This window comes from Solea solea, chromosome 3, assembly GCF_958295425.1.
Source record: "Solea solea chromosome 3, fSolSol10.1, whole genome shotgun sequence".
In the NCBI taxonomy this organism is placed as follows: domain Eukaryota; kingdom Metazoa; phylum Chordata; class Actinopteri; order Pleuronectiformes; family Soleidae; genus Solea; species Solea solea.
Window position 1 is genome coordinate 26,368,090 of NC_081136.1, and position 17,952 is coordinate 26,386,041.

Genomic DNA, 17,952 nt, shown 5'->3' on the forward strand with positions numbered 1-17,952 from the left:
TCCTTGACTGTGTCTTATTGGTTTGGTTCACATATTCTTCTCTAAACTTTCCAATAGTGGATTTCAAAGTCCTCAAAGCTTTTCCCTTAATACTAATTTTGACAGGTCACAGTGGGAAAAGCACAATCTAAGCCAGTGTTTCCCAACCCTGGTCCTCAGGGAACACTGCCCTGCATGTTTTACATGTTGCCCTGATCCAATACACCTGATTCAAATGCTCGTCACCAAGCTCTGCAGAAGCCTGATAACGAGCTGTTCATCTGAATCAGGTGTGAATCAGACGAGTGAGTTCCATTTAGTGTCAAATGTAATCAGTGACACCTGTGCTTCTCCTGCTCAAACATGACAAAATGTATAATTAGACTTTTTATTTTAATAAAAAAAACTTTAGTAGTAGAAGTATGTTCTTCTGAAAAACAGGTGAAATAAAAGTTATTTGTTTCATTACTACATACTGTGCATAACATAAGTCAACACGATTTACGTGCACAATATGTTGAGTTCCAATAAACCGACCGAGAAACCATCTGCTCATATTGATTTCTATGTTTCTCTGTGGCTCCGCCCTGGTGCTGCTAATCACTCCTTAATGAGAAACACCTGTCCTGTGAGTGTGTGTGTGGGGTTTTCTGCTGTGTAAAGATATGTGTTATGTACCTGGTTACTTTAATCTTTAACTAATTAAGTGAGTGGAGTGTTACAAGTGTTACAAGTTGTAACACCACAAAAGTGCTTTTTTAATATTACGACTTTATTCTCATAATATTACAACTTAATTCTCGTAACATTATGACTTTGTTCTTGTAATATTAAGACTTTATTCTCATTAATTTATTATTGTACTACTATGACTTTATTAATAGTACGACTTTATTTTCATAACTAACCACTTTATTCTTCTAATATTAAGACTTTATTCTCATAGATTATGACTTTATTCTTGAAATATTACGACTTTATTCTTGAAATATTACGACTTTATTGTCATAAATTCCAACTTTATTCTAAAACCAAATGTTTAAATGCACTTATTGTAGGTTGCTTTGGATAAAAGCGTCTGCTAAATGACATGTTATGTAATGTAATGTAATGTAATGTAATGTAATGTAATGTAATGTAATATTACGACTTTTTTAATAGTATGACTTTATTCTCGTAATATTAAGACTTTATAGTCATAAATTACGACCATTCTCGAAATATTACGACTTTATTCTCGAAATATGACTTGTTTAATAGTAATACTTTATTATTGTAATATTACGACTTTATTATTGTAATATTACGACTTTATTCTTGTAATATTAAGACTTTATTCTCAAAAAAGTATCAAAAGATTTTTTTTTCTCTTCAGTCTGTCCCTTATACTCCATCATAATTTTGCAATCTAAGCTAACGACGAGTGAGTTCCATTAGTGTCAAATGTGATCAGTGTGCTTCTCCTGCTGAAACATGACCAAATGGCTGCTGTTATTACACCTGTACCTGCACATTCACTGTAACTGATTAGACCTCGTGTTGACACACAAACATATGCACACTGACTCATTTGTTGCACTTGTCTGTTGTATATCTTAGTAGTAGTAGTAGTAGTTTAATTAGATTAAAAATAAAATAAATACAAATAAAAGTTATTTGTTTTATTACTACATATATGTTGACTTAAGTTATGCACAATATGTCTAGTTCCATTAAACTGACCAAGTAACAATCTACTCATATGAAATTGTACTTTTCTCTGTGGCTCCGCCCTGATGCTGCTTAATCACTCCTTAATGAGAAACACCTGTCCTGGCAGCCAAAGTGCTTATAAGCTGCTGACACAGCAGCTCACAACCACTCTGAGTGGGAGAATGTGTGGGGGTTTTCTGTTGTGTAAAGATATGTGTTATGTGTCTGCTTATTTTAATGTTTCACTCATTGAGTCAGTGGTGGAGTGTTACGGGTTGTAACACCACTAAAGTGCAGGGAACATGTACTCATTTTTTTCTATCCCTTTCTTTTTATACTTGACAGTCTAATTTTCACAGCAGCTATTTTGATGTGTTTCCACAGGGAAAGCACAGGTTAACCCTGAAGCTGAGTAAGCTCAATGGAATTTAACTGTCTTTAATTTGATTATTTACACCTGTGATTTTCCCTCAATGACCTGTCCACATGGCTGCTGTGCAAAAGGCCCGTTATCAAATAAACCATTGTTTACATCCACACAACTCTTGAAGTTAATGCTGAAATAGAATAAAACAGGGAATAACTAATTAAATAAATAACTAATAAATCCAGCATCCCTTTTTTTTTTGATGCCCTGAAGTTAAAAGTAACTTCTGTTACAGTGCTACCCTCTGGTGGTTCTGATGAAACACTGCACTGGGGTTGGGTGATAGTTAATATTCTTTTTTTTTTTTTTTTTTTTCTTTTTTTTAACCAAAACCAATATATCCAACTGCTAGAAATTCAGGAACGTTGTCTTTTTCTTTGTTACCACACACTGCAACACACATATTATTGAGCTTATATTGCTAATCCTAACCTTTAAAATGCACAGTCACTCCCAAGCATAAGAAATTAATCTCTGGAAAACTTCTAGGTATCTATTATTCTAGGTCCACAAACTGTTTGAGGAAAAATGAGAATAATATGTCATTTAAAATGAATTTTGATTGTCCTCTCACGAACCATCTGCATTACCGTAATGATCCACCATGGGGCAGCAGCTCTCACTATGAGAACTCCAACGTAGTTGTCAGGACAATTACAAAACAAATATGACAAATTATTCTTAAGATTACAACTATGTCTCACACAAACCGTAACCTAATTATAACAGAAATGACCACACAGTAATTGTACAACAGTTTCTTTGTACATGTTGTCATTTATTAAATATCAACATATTAAATTAAAAATGACATTTGACCTTACATTTAAAAAAAACAACCTAACCATCTGCATTTTTATTTGGATTTTTTTGCTTGTTTTTCTTCTCTAAAATGCCAGAGTTCAGCTCAGCTGCTACATAAAGTACTCACTGACGTGTAAGAAGCTGAACCATGGCATCGAAATCAGTCATGTCAGTGCATCGTCGTTTTTAAAAAAAAAAGCCTGAGAAAGGTCATGGCACACGGGTGTGAGATTCATACATGTAAAGATCAAGTCTGTGCATGTTACACGTGAGGAAAACGGCTGAGTCAAGCACACGGAAGGGAAAAGGAGTGAAGGACAAAACACTGTCTGAATAAAATAACTGTGCCACGTGAACCACAGCTGAGACAGTTCGTATTCGTTTTCTCAAAACATTTTTTTTTTTATCTTATTTGTTGAAATCCTCTTCCCGTCCTGATAGCCTTCAAAAGTAAAAGTCTGGGGGACATGACGTAGGCTACATCCATTGCTTTTAAGAGAGGGCAGATTATGTGTAGGATTCATTGTGCAGTGCAGCCTGTGGAGATCAACCAACGTGAATATTTTCTGGTTTCCTTGCTCTGTATCAAATGGAATGTGTGGTTTGGGGACAAAACAAGACATTTAAGAACATCATCATAATTTCCAGGTTTGAAAAACACCGATGACCAAACCATTACTCGATTAATCGAGAAAATTATCTTTTTTTCCCATATATTTATGTGCATCTGATTAAAGATAACTCTTCAATGCTGACGTAATAATAATGATAATAAAAAATGTGCTTAACACCAGTAACTAGTTATTGAATAACACTTATTGTCCGTCTCTCCAAGGTACAATTTATGTTGGCACTATAGTGCAGTTATACACAGTATTTTCAATAAAAATAATGTATAAACTAAATATTTAAAACGTGAAACAGGTCCTCGGAAAGCAAAAAAATAAATAAACATAGGGATTGAAAACATTTAGTGACATAGCAACAGGTTTCTGGCTGATTTATTATTAAAAAATGGCAAATATCTGCCTGATTAATCGCTCTAACCTCTTGTGGTTTGCTGTTGCAACATTCACCACACTCCTACAGATTTTCTTTTGTTCCCCAGACAACTGTATTTAGTTAAGACCGTCATTAAGTGAAGAGAATTTCACCAAATAACACAATTAAGTGTTTTCCCAAACAAACTATGGTCTCAAGCTTTGAGATACAGTGAATCCCAGAAATCCTGTAAATGTTACTGTTTCACTGAAGGCACAGATTGTGTTCGATTAAAAAGTCTGTCGTTTAAAATCAAACTCCAAACACACGATGGTCTGACGACATGAAAAACAACGACTCTCGTCGTATAAATCGTTAGTAGTGGGCGACTAAAAAGTGTCTGTCAAAGTCTTCTTTGTTTGTGTGAGATTTAAAACTTTCTCTCAGTGGTTTTATTTTATTTTTTTTATCCTGAGTAAGTCTTTCACTCAGCTGCTCCAGAGTCAAATCCCCACACCAAGTCACGAGGAATCACATTCCTCTCGGTCCAACAGATTCTCTGGCGTCTTTACAACTCTGGCGGTCCAAGCCTGTGCGTGTCCACGATGCGTCGCTGCATCAGAGGCTCAGAGGAGCAGCGGCGTGTGCTCGCCCGCTGGCTCCATGCGCTTGGTGAGCTGCCGCACTCGGGCCATGAGGCGGTTGGGCAGAGGGGGGAAGTGGTGGCTCGGGTCCAGCACGTTGGTCTTGCGGCGCTCGCGCTCCTGCATCCACATGAGGTACGGGCTGGGCGGGAAGAACGGCCGAGAGCGCTCGCGGTACAGTTGCAGGACGATGCCGCACACGCCAAGCACCACCCACACTGTGATCAGGATGTAGTCTGGGTGAAGGAAGGAAGAAATCAGCCCAAGGCCACACCCACAACAATACTACGACATTTTTATTTAAAAATAAGAGAAGAACGATCTCTGTCCAGATGAGCATTTTAGGTCCCGTTCAGAGGTAATCTGTGTCCATACTAATACACATACAAATGTGTATATATATATATATATATATATATATATATATACATATATATACACATATATATACACATATATATATATATATGTACTTTTTTTAACTGGGAAGAGTAAAAGGGACCACATAGCACCAGTTCTGGCTTTCTTCCATCGGCTTCCTGTCCAACTTAGGATCAATTTTAAGATTTTAAATAGACTAGCTCCACCTTATTTATGTATTTAAGACCCACCTCTTGTCTTTGGCTTCTTGGTTGTGGTTGGGTTGATCGCGTGGAATGAGAGAATGAACGTGTTTTTGTGCACGTCATTCTTTTCTCTCTCTCAAGGTTGTTTTATCCTGTTTTAATCCATTTAAGACATTGTGCGATCAAGGCTGTAAAGCACGTTGGTCAACTATGGTTGTTTTTAAAACGTGCTGCTACATAATTCAATTTGACATTGACATGAGAACAATCGTGATTTCTTTTTTTTTTATATTAGACTGACGATTGTTTTGTGAGATGATTGTATTTAAACCTGTACTTACAAGTAGTCAGGCGTCATCTGATTGCAATCGGATCACAGAAAATGCATTTTAATGCCAGGTGTTAAGTCTCTGTTTTGGGGACTTAAAAAAAACACCCGGCGTAGTGTGCAGGGTATCTGAGTATTTGGAGTCTATTTTGATGTTTAACATCTTAAAGTTTACGTTACTGGTCTCAAGCGTGAACTCACCGATGGTCTGGAACGGCACGTCCGTGAACATGGCGCTGAAGTTGTTGTTGAGCAGGCGTTTGAGGATGTTCAGTGCGATGAAGGAGAGGCTGGTGTACATGTAGGCGTTGACGGCCAGAATCACAGCGTAAGCGCCGACAATGCCACACGTGCAGATGTTACCCTGGAGGCATTTGAAAAAGCAGAATCAGAGATTTAGTTGACTGAAAAACAATCACAATTTATTTATAAGAACATATAAAATAGGTTTTCATGTCTGTTTTCAATCGTAATACATTAGAATGGAAATAAGTACATTGAAATAATAGCACTTCTACAAAACTAAAATGCTAAATTTAAGTAAAGGAGCAGTTTAACATTTTTGAGAGATGCTTTCATGCCGTCACATGAGGAAAAACTCTCTTGGCAACAGACGGCAAAGCTCAGTGAGCACGAGGAATCACTTAGCTGAGAAATGTATAAACAAGGATTTGTCACTGGGCAGATACTGGAATTTTCCCACCATAAAAAGACAACTTAATATTTTTGTTTAAGTTCTGTTAGTTTACACTTTTATGAAATGGTGTGCTTTAAAGTGAAGCGAAGGTCAGCAGCACCTCTAGTTCAATGCATATGCTGGACAGTAAATCTGTTGCCAAGAATATTGAACTTATAACAATAATAATAATAATAATGAAAAACATATATACTACTACATAAAGATCCCAGGGTGTAATATTTAGGAGGGCTAATTGGCAGAAATTGCATCTACTTTCCAAAATGTTTGTATAATTGTACAAAAAGTACAATATTTCTATAGAAGCCCGATGAAAGGAACATGCATTGATAGAAGAAGTGTTTGCCCACATTAGGTAACTTTAACCTCTGAAAGGGACCTAATGACAAATAAAGAAGAAGACGGAGGAAATGGTAGACTGAGTGGGAACATGTGAAAGAGTGTTTACATCCTGGTTCTCTGACACGCTTGAAAAAAGGTGTTGCATTCTACAGTTACAGTATGTTTGTATTATGAAACTTAAATGTGACGCTGTGGTGAGGAGGTGTAGGTGTAAAAAGCCGTTACCTCTCTGGGCCAACGCACAAAGAAGAGTGGCACAATGATCATGATGCAGCAGAACGTCACCCAGAAAACGACATCCGATTGTCTGAAGACATCAAGGTCACCTGGAAGAAGTAGCACAGCACATGGTATACAGCTGTGTTAAAAGAACTTTACAGAGGATTCTGTGATTTAATGTGGAAAACTAATAGTGACTTCTGTTTGGGGAACACGCAGAATTTCGTTTTCTCACCCAGAGGAGTGAAGAAGACGGTGGAGGCGATGAGAAAGCCGAGCATCAGGCCGACCACGACGATACAGGCCATGACCGAGCCGAAACGCCACCAGCTCATCACCAGAAGAACCCCGCCCACCACGCCGATCACTGCCGACACAGCCAGGCGAACTGTGGAGGGACGGAAGCAGACATTGTTTTTATTTCCTTGCTGCAACTGTCTGTTATTATACTTCAGCTTTATTAGTGTAAACAATGAGAAGTAGATAAAAAAAAAACTCACGATCATAGTTCAGCTCTGTGGTCCTTGTGATCAGCACAAAGAAGAAAAACGCTGCAAAGCTAAAGCCCATGCAGAACAGCTCTGTGGGAGATATTAAAGAGATAAAGGCTGCACATATGTGTTTGTTTAATAACTAAAACAAGATGTTTCAGCTTCTTTAATGTAAACATGTTCCAGTTTCTTTGTTTCATTTAACAAAAAAAACTAAATTAAAACATTTGTTCATTTATTTCGAGATTGGGACACACCAATCAGCATTTTAACATTTTAAGGACCAAACAACTAATCGATTCATCAGGAAAATAATCAACATATTAATTGTGAAAATAATCATTAGTCGCGCCATGTAGCCTTTAAATGCAGCAGCTGGAACTGGATGGAACCACGTGTTCCGGAATAAAGAGGTTATGCACTTGATCTAACGTCTCACTCTGGCATTTATTAGAGAACTACTGGCAGCATCAAAGTCATGGGTTGGAGTTTGGAACAAATACATTTAAGCTTCGCACGAAAGATCACATGAGAGGAAGACCATGCTCAAGACCAGTAATCATTTTCATTTTTAAATGCATAAAGAAACAGAGAAGCACACACTGGACCTAATAAAATGGCATACTGTATGTATGTTGGAGAGCCAGAGCTTTGCTTCGTTTCTATGAGAAAGTTTACATTTACAAACATGACCTTGTATCTCACTGGCCTTTTCCTCATGCTCCTGAAGTGAAATGTGACTGAACAAAAACAGTACTTCGCTCAACAAAGTTTGGGTTTGATTCCCAGACCTCAAGAGAGAAAAAAAAAGAAAAAAGACGTAATGATTTATAGCTCCAAACAAAAAAGGCTGACCTGACGCTACGATGGAACCAGAAGTAGAGAGAAAAAAATTAATATGCCCCAGCTGTACTAAAAACCACTTTGCTGTTGCTGGTATTTTAAACCATAACTTACATTTTATGAAAATGAATGTAAGTGTTATTAACTGCAATGCTGATAAGATTAAAATACATAGACATTATTTAAAACAAGACTCCTTACCACATTTGAAGAATCGGTGTCCAAAAAAGCAGACAAACAGGCCCACCAAGCCAGTGATGGTGAAAAACACTTTTGTTGATACCTTTCCTAAAAAAAAATTAAAAAAAATAGTCATAATAATAATAATATAAATCCAATTGATCAACTGTTTTCAGAACAGTGCAGCTCAAGTTTCAACCTGATGTAAGAACTAGATCACGCGATGCAGGTCTAGTTCAGTTTTACATGGATCACTGATTCTTTTATTACCACCGTATAATAGTATAAACCTGTTTAAATGAGCAAATTTGCAGCGACTCAATCCATTGGACACAGATTGTCTTATCAGCTTTTGCTCCAATCATCAAGGTTAATGTGTTTTTCATCTGTTTTGACAGCCTTGCTAAATCATTTCTGGAGCCAGGCAAAGACACACATTCATTATCTGGCAGTTAGCATAGCTGTTAACAGTGCTAAATATGCAATAATAAGATAGTAAAAATCCAAGGTATAGCCATTAGATTTAGTGTGAAAGCGGCTTTAGGTGCTCACCCAGAGTTTGACAGCCATCCAGGGTGGAAGCAAAGCTACAGGCATAGGTGTGAACAGGGATGTAGGGGGCTGAAGTGTTCCACAGTGGGTCTCTGACAATGACCGAGTAAATGATGCCCTGGCCGGGGATGGAGTTGAACACCGCCATGCTCATATCTGATGACGACAGTGTCATGACCTGCAGGGAGACAGTGTGACGGGCTGTGTGTCAGCTGACCCTACTTGTCAATAAGAAAAACAGATTTCCACGGTTTAATCATGTGTGCGTTTATGCTGCTTACATGTTTGCCATTCTGCATCATACCACTGATGTCAGCCACGGCCTGAATGCCACTGAACAGGCTGCGCTCTGATAGGTCATTCTCGGGCAGGAAGTACTGGTAGATGTCGTACTGCAGACGCCAGCGTGTGTCGGCTCCTGTGGATTCGTCGCAGAGTGGAGGAGAATTGCCTCTGATGGAGAGCAGGGACAGAGGGGACAGTCAGGAGAACTCAAACTTCACCTTTTGTTCACCTCCTTCTGTGACTGCTTTTGTCGGAGGCCCTTTTCCTACTCAGCGAGACAGTGAGCCTTTCACTCACTGTACGTCAGCAGTGAGTGAAAGGCTCACTGTCTCGCTCATATGCACTTAACTCACTAAACAAAGAAATCTAAGTGAGATGACAATGGTCCGGGACTCTTCGTCTGAGCTGTTTACCGGAAACTGCCCCACTATAGTGAACAAGTGTCTCTACAAAACTGAATATGATGAGTTTGTGCAAATGTCAGCTAATTTACACATGGAAGAGACAGCAAATGGAAACAATCGAAAGGATATCATGTGGTTCTTATGAGGTGCCGTTCTATATACGTAATTCAGTGGTTTGTTGATGCACAGTGAAGTGTTCCACTTTGATCAATGCGGTACTGACTTCAAACAGGATATGAATGTAGTTAGTGTAGTGAAGTAGTGAAGCAACTTTGTGAGACATGAGAAAAAAAATCAAAGCCGAGTTTCTTTCAGAAACTAGAGAAAAAGAAGTTAATTGCTCTTAAAAAAACTCATGAGCCTCCATAGAATTTAAGGCAGAGAAGGTGTATAATCTCAGAAAGACATGCTTGAGCATTACATATACATGTTCTAGGAGTTTAACTCATTCAATTCAGCTTGCTAAACTAAGATTGCTAAGACCAACTTTCAGTCACATCATTCCAATCCAAATGCCAATGCTTTGACAGACATACAGTAAAAACAACAAAGCTGGACTTCTGCACAGCACTGTTTGTTTACAGTCTTCCTCCAGCTAAACAGGCCTAACAGGAAGTTGGGTAATGCCATGTGGTGCATTACCTCGCATATCCTGTGTTTGCAGGGGCAAAACGAATCGTGGTCTCATAGAGGTTGTAGTGAATGTTGAGATTTGGATCGACGTCCAGGTTGGACTCCATGTTGCAAGCCCCAGGCACTGGGTCTACAAGCAAGTGAAAGAGTGTGTTTATTATCAGCGGTGTCAGTGGAGCATGTTTGTTTCACCACACAAGGAAGAGGGCAGGCATGTGGGTGTAACCAACTTCAGACATAAGTGTGTCAAAAATATCAGGTCTTGCAGAAAGCATTCATGCACAACATGAATCATCCCATCCACGTGAACTTTTTCTTAAATCAGACATGGCATTAACATCCCTCCAGACTGATCTGACCCCCTGCTTTAAGTGCAGGTCTAAATGGTCACAATCCATCCTAAATGCGTCCTCAGATCTGAATGCAAAAACAACAAATGGAAGTGGTTTGGTGGCACATTTAAGGCCACTTCCTCAACTGAAGTAGTTTACCAGTATTCTTAACACTAATCAACAGGCAGGCAAATCCAGATACAATTTCGTTTTATTTCAGCTGTGAATAGTTGTACCTAGATTATTTCGATCAGATCACTCAGGATAGATGTTGAATGCGACATAGACCGGAAGCTCCAATTAACGCTGCGTTTGTGTGTGTATCTGTGTCATTACCTCGTTTATGAAACCCTAAAGTTTCAGAATAAACAGTTCAGCCACAGCTGAGAAAATAGGGTTTTATTGTTTTCCTGGGCTCTGCAAAGCGGAAAGGCACTTCCGTTTGCTGATGATGTCATCAGTAAACCTCCCCACTCATCTCACTACCGTAGCTCCTCCTGGTGCAGGCAGTAGTCCGGTCACATCTGGTTGCGTACATTCAACCGCAGAAGAAGAAGAAAAACTACTCTCGTTGTAGCTGCTGAGATGCAGAGCATCCACCGTGCCAGAGGGGGAGCTGCGTATCTGAGAGTTGAAGTGCTAATTACATCACTTCCAGGTACCTGGCCAATCACAGGACAGTGGGAAAGCTCTCGTTGGCTGGCCAATCACAACACAGCCCACGTTCTGGGGGTGTGATTTTGGGCTGAAACAGCGCGGCTGACGAGAACGTCAGTGAAGAGATATTTCGGCTCGTTTGCAGCTCGTTTTCACCATGGAAACAAGTTAATATATGTAAGTAGACCTCCATAACTAACATATATGTGCGATACGAGCACTCAATGTCACCTTTAATCCCAGGTCTAGACAGGGCCTAAAACTCACCAGTGCTAGAGAGAGGTAGAATGACCCCGATGCTTGCCACAGTGTCACTGTTGGGTGAAGACAGGAACAGTGAGAGGGATATTTGGGCCGGCAGCAGAGATGAGAGGAGGCCAGAGTCCACTGCTGTCATAGAGAGATCCAGACTTGGCATCTGAAACACACACACATAACAAATATAGAGCAAAGGTTTGTCAGCAGACAAAGCACAAACAAAGCACATGTGAACTTGTCTTTATGACCAGGATCACTTTAACAAACAGATAATTGTTAATCGATCCAGTGCAGCAGCTGTACTCTGTAAGACCTCACCACATACTAATGTGTTAGTGTGCTGATCGGTGTCTTGTATGTTTCTGCAACGCTGTCAATCAAAAACTGGTTTTGCTTCAAAATTAGGACAAAGTAAAGATTTAGCACAGATCAAGAAGCTATGATTGGCATTAAAACTCTGTTCGCTCACCATATCACGACACACTCGGTTCTTTGTTCCATGGATTACTGTGTTAGCGACCCACACAACACGCCTCACACTGAGGACTGTGGTTCATTGCAGTCTACATCCTCCACAGACAGTGACCTTTCTGACAGTGACAGTCTCTATTTATTCTATCTCTGAGGACGGTGGTGACCTGAAGGTTAATTAAATATTTCCGGTTGTTTCTGGAAAGTCACTCAAAGAATTTATAAGAGACTCTTTCTCAGAAGCTCTCACAATCTTCTTTTAAACAAATTATTTTCATTGACCAAGGAGTACTGCAGTACATGAATGAATTAATTCTTGTCATTGGCAGAGCAGTTGAAACACAAAGGTTCAGCAAAAGCTTGACTACAAAGGATAAGTTTAGTATCTTTCTTATTCTCAACAAAGACCAAAACAATCAATGAACAGCTCAAACTAACAAGTAACAGTAACCCTGATATTTAAAATGTTCCAATCCAATCCAATTTTATTAAAAAACTTTTGAAAACAGTACAGTTTGCCAAGTGTTGTACAGTAACAACATGGGTTTGGAAAAAATCCGGTACAGTAATATTAAAATTCATGTAACATGTAAAACACAAGTTAAAAAAAGTACAAAAAGCCAATTATTTTGTTTTTGTTCTTATTTTGTTGCATTAAAGAGCTCTTCTTATGACAAAAAAATGCATATTATTGCACAAGCTGGAATTTAACCCAATGTGTTCTTGATGTGTGTTTGTGCCAGTAGTAGTAGAGTCAAACAAGGAAGTGTGTTAAATAGTTCTGAACCCAGTACACATGAATAGAAAGTTTACAATACATTTTTTTAAAAGCGTGTGTGTGTGTGTGTGTGTGTGCGTGTGTATGCACACAGGAAATAGAGGAGGTCGATAGAGAGGAGTTCTTCCTGGCTAAGATCTCATAGATCTTGTAACAAAGTCAAAATAGAGATATATAGTCTTGACTCCACTGCACATACAATAACTCTGTTGTGTCACACTCATCTTGTTCAGAGTGGGTAGTGCCACCATTCACTGTGGTCACAACTGAATTAATCCAACATGACACAGAGCAATCACAAGAGTGTAAAGACGGTAGTTATTAGTCACCACCAGGTACAGCAGTGATTCATCACCCAAGCTTTTGTATTTCCTTTTTAAAATACAGAGCAGTAGATCTGACTTTAAAAAATCCTATGGTGTTCAGAAATAGTTGACATAACGTGCCAGTCAGCACAGACAACTATCTTGTATTAAGTCTCCTGTGAGAGTGAATAAAAAGGAAACAGATAACGCGAACAATCTCAGGAAATCTCATTTTGAGTGCATGTTCACTCTTAAATAAACCTGTCTGCACAAATACTTTTTTTCAATGAGAATTTCTAGTTTCCATGGTGAGAGTGATCTGCTCCATGTCAGAGGCATTTGTTTTTTTGTTTCTTTTTCATGTCTCCTTCATGCTTCATTTCTTTTTACCACAGAAAAAAAGCTTTTAGTCCCATGACTTTTTTTGTTTTCTTCTCTGCTATTTCAATCAGAAGAGAAAAGTAAAGCTAAACAGGTCTAGGTGGCTTTGACCTAATGTGTTCCCTGAGGCTGCTGGGACCATGGCCAGAAGGTTGTTTCCCTCTTGGTTGCCCCTGTCTGCTGCTCATGACCAGTAAACTGTACATCAGCTGACTGCCACTGCTCTCATAAGGGTCAGACGACTCAGCTCACAAAGCCTCATTCATCCATTGGGCTTAAACCAACTCAAAAAGTAATCCGTAAAACCACAACATGCATGACTGATAGAGGCAGCTACACAAACGGTTATCTCAGCTGTTGATATCGGCACACTCATCACTGCTTAACAGAGGTTTATCTACAACCTGTATGTTCACAATCAGTACAAGTACAATTCATCACCCACCCCATGAACAAATACTTACCTAATAGAAAGCCTTCATCTCAAAAAACAAGTAAAAAACAAACAAAAGAAGTCCTGTAGGCCAGAGAATCTTATTTGATTAAGTTACCTAACAAATCAATGTAGGCATTAGAAAATGTGCTAGACTGTGGTGAAATCACATAATTATCACTTTAACTCCACTGTATCCCGCTACTAAACACCCATATAATATTAATGTCAGTTAGTTGTGACCTAAAAAAAAAAAAGGAAATACATTTTTAATCAGAAGATACAATTCTGATATCTGTATCCTAAATCTGAGTCTACAAGCAGCAGTTCACCTTAACTCAACTTTTGTTTACACCATAAGCTGCTTTCTTTTTTAGCCCCAAGTAAATTCTTTGAAAAAGTTTGAGTCAAATGACAACTGGTAGTGACGTCACCATTAGAATCGTAACTGCTGTTTTGAGATTGGCTTCAAAACAGCTGCTGAGGGTTTTGCAAAAGGAAATTGACAGATGTCACCTGAAACCACACACATATTGGACAATACCAGCTGTCAATCACACTGGTGTCCGCTCATATGTGCCATTCTTAATCTTCTATCTTCTTTTAAATGGGAAGATCTTTTAGAACCATAATAATACTATTACTCTCTGAAATCACTCTAATATAATAGTGCTCCTAAACAGAGCTGCAGTCACTGCTGAAAAGAGTAAATTAAGTATTACTGCCATCCATCAGTTCATTGCTGTAGAACTAGTGAGAAAAGTGAGCACTTTCTCACCCTGTTGTAGGAGAGAGTGACGTTGTGGTGCTGTGTGTGAAACTGCAGAGTGATGAAAGCGACTTCCGGAGGAATCCCGGACACCATGGCCTGCACCGTCTCATTCTGGGAGATGTTCACGTTTTGGAACATTCCCGGTAGGAAAACTACGCGGTCTGTGAATGAGAGAGAGAAAACATTGCAGTAACTTGATTGTAACTTGCAGCATATACAGCTAAACAAATCAGCTAATACCCCCGTGTCTCTCTACCCCCACAACAAGCTCAGTCAGTGCCATAAAATCTTTGAGATAATAACAGAGTAATAAGATCATCCGCAGTTTATTAAATCAATTATTATGAAACAACCAATTAAAATAACTTCTGATCCAATATTCTAAATTTAACTGCAGAGCAGGCAGGTCAGATGTCAAGCCAGTGTATATAATACCTTTTATAGAATATTTCTCTCCCTCTCACATGATCTTTTCAACTGTTGCCCAGCCTGTGGATGCGGATTTTATTGAGTTAAACAGATTAAATTTCTTTAGTCTTTAGTCTTTAAGTCTTTAACATGGCAAGATACGGTGTTAGCCCTGGTGAAGGTATGCACTCATCCAGTGCCATTCTAGAAACATTCTTAAGGTGTTTCTTGAAAGAAATTACAAAACTACAATATTAAAATCAGTAAAACATTTATGAGTCCTATCTGAATTACAACACAATCTTCAGATGTAATGTGAAAATCATTGCCCTGGCAGTTAGCTATTATTCTTTACTGTTTGATATAAAAGAGAAAATTATTCATTAACTATGGATTAATTCATTAATAAGGATTAACTTTCTTTTTAAAAGTGGAAAGTGTACAAAAGCCCTGACATTTGATCTGTTGCGCCATGAGGGCCTCAAATGATCTATGCTCAAACAGCAATAACACAAGAGTTCAATCAGGACAGATAAATAAACACAAAGGCAAATATTCACAGAACTCCCAGGGCATGAATAAGTCACTTGGCCTGATCAGCTTTTAGCCTTTTAGACATCGATGTGACACTGCACTTTCCTCGCTGTTTATCTCTTAGTGTTCACCCAGATTTATTTGTGTTTACTATCTTGTAGTCGTGACAAGCACAGCACATAACTTTCACAATATGACCTATGGACCCCATCTAAAATACCTACCGCTCATTTTTACTTTTACTTCTCAACGTTTACATGGTTCACACTTCACTGTAGTATAGTATTTGTCTGAAGACTTATATTTTTTTTTATATGTTCTGCACTGATGGGATCACATGAATGGTATGTCATACTAACAGAATGAGTTTCAAATCTTACAGCTAAGGAACTAATGCAAAAGATGTGTTGATGGTGACACACGTGCTGGCCAACCCATGCACTTTGTTTGCTGGTCATTCTCTAAAACTGGAATTATCTGCCACTTCATTATTTAGACATGATTTTCACATACATTTTTATTACAGTACAGTTCAAAAGTCTTAGGCCACCATTAGATTTGTTGTTTTGGCAATGCTATAGAGACCATAATAATCGGTCACTTTATTGGAACATACTTTCCTTTGGGATAATAAAAGTATTCTGATTCTGATTCTGATTGACTTTCGAGCAATAGCATGAGCCAGCACGCCAGGTTTATTCATAACGTGTTGCATGAGTTGACAGCTTGTTAATATAAGACCAACTTTCAGTCACATAATTTCAATCCAGATGCCACAGATCACAGAATTTTTGCAAATAGAAAAACAACAAAGCTGATGGTGCCCTAAGACTATTGTGTGCACAGTATACTGTATATATGGTTATGTTGGAGTCACATACTTGTGCTCAAGTGATATGTAGTCATGTGCCTTGAAGTAGTATTTTTATGCGGCTTCCTTAATGTGAATATGTGCTCTTGCATATATCCTCTGAAATGATGTCAGTCAACTGTAATCTGTCATCTTTTAATGTTTCCTCCATCGCCCTGCCATGAACTGCCGATACAAACAAGCTTGTGTGGCTAAATCAGGCATATTTACTGATAATATCCCTATATATTAATATATATATAGAGAGAGAAGGGTACTACTCTTCTTATTATGATTATGACCACAAAGAAGAAGAGGACAGACTCATCCATTCAATTATTGTTGACACTTGAAAGATTGCATCATATAGCGTCACAGTTTTGTGTTCCCAAAATGTGTCCTCTTTCTGAGGCTATCCCAACCTTTCACACAGTCAATATGGAGTGGAAACAGTCAATATGTGTAGTGAAATAGCAAATAATTGTACAAAGACATAGATCATTAGTTACATGTGCTTTAAATCTGGAAGCTGAAGGTAACACTGCAGCACATATTGTATTATCACCTCACCTGGCTCTTGTCACTGCTCAATAAACTAATATATAGAATCTTATGTACGATATGTTATAGTATAATAATGTAATATGCAAGTAGTGTATTTTATTTATTTTATCTTGCACATTAAACTAAATTATTATTTGTTTTACAACACTAAATGTCTGTTTCCCTTCACGTGATTACAAATCCAGATGTTAAACTGACGCTCATCATGTCTGACTGACTTTCAGCGCAATATTTGTGTAAAGTTGTGATGCTGAGTGAGTTGTTGAGATTGACAGAAGCTGTTTGCTGTGGTGTTTCATCCATGTTGCAGTGCTTTGAATTGTCTCCGCCACCGTTGTAACGGGTTTTTGATATTCATACATGTACATAGTTGACGCTAGCTAGCTAAAATGGAAATAAAACATTTAGCTACACAAAGCGGCTCGAGACACTTCAGTGATTTGACAGCGCACGTTAACTATTGAGTGCAAAAGAGAGGATTTCTCTCCATTTCCTATAGAACAACACGCGATAACACCTCATATCCATATGTTTTATAGACTAAAGCATACAAATGAGAAGTTAAAAATGGTTAAGTTCGAGATTTAGCAACTCACTTTCCACTTGAGCGTTAACTTCACATATCGAGTGAAGCAGCAGCAGCAGCAGCAGCGGAGACCAAGTCCAAAGAGACATTTCCCTCTTTTCTTCGTTTATTCTACCAGAAGACGCTTCACTCTGTCGGTCACAGAACTCATTGATAACCTGACATTCTCTTGTGTTTGGACACAAATTCCTGCAAAGAAAAGAGCGGCATGTTGACAGAGCGGAGACAGCGCTTGCGACACAGGACGATTTCAGTCCGACATCGACTGGAGAACGACGCTGGCGCTGCCGCGAGAATCACGCCCTGTCTCGCGACGGTTCCTTCTCCTGCCCTCTCCTGACAGTCGCCGTCACCAGTATTTCCCACACTTTTTATATGGGGTGACCAACATAAATCGTGACCAGATTAAATTAATCGATTAGTGACTGTTATGACACATTTTTTATCTCCACATGTGTGGACCTCTTTGCCATCTTCTGTTCTCATTGCAGTCACAAGTTACTTTAAAGTAGTACAAAAACACTGCTGAATTTTGTCAGATTTACAGAGAGACTAT

At 38.7% G+C, this 17,952-nt stretch overlaps 1 protein-coding gene across 1 annotated transcript; it reads right to left on the reverse strand.

Moving 5' to 3' along the window:
* Positions 1-2,855: 2,855 nt before the first annotated feature.
* On the reverse strand, positions 2,856-17,727 carry tm7sf3 (transmembrane 7 superfamily member 3). The gene is made up of 12 exons (XM_058624727.1): positions 17,407-17,727; positions 14,461-14,615; positions 11,324-11,474; positions 10,077-10,197; positions 9,027-9,198; positions 8,746-8,923; positions 8,215-8,301; positions 7,180-7,260; positions 6,915-7,067; positions 6,686-6,786; positions 5,623-5,785; positions 2,856-4,763 (listed from the first exon to the last, which is right to left on the reverse strand). Exons 1-12 carry the CDS (start codon positions 17,483-17,485, stop codon positions 4,510-4,512), a joined length of 1,695 nt encoding a protein of 564 aa, XP_058480710.1. The 5' UTR covers positions 17,486-17,727; the 3' UTR covers positions 2,856-4,509.
* Between the last annotated feature and the right edge of the window lie 225 nt (positions 17,728-17,952).

Coding starts and splice junctions, on each gene's coding strand:
- tm7sf3 (XM_058624727.1), bottom strand. CDS start 17,485: ATGTCTCTTTGGACTTGGTCTCCGCTGCTGCTGCTGCTGCTGCTTCAC. Junction 8,924..9,026: donor TGATGCAGAATGGCAAACAT/GTAAGCAGCATA, acceptor GTCTCCCTGCAG/GTCATGACACTGTCGTCATC. Junction 5,786..6,685: donor TTGTGCGTTGGCCCAGAGAG/GTAACGGCTTTT, acceptor AAATGCCTCCAG/GGTAACATCTGCACGTGTGG.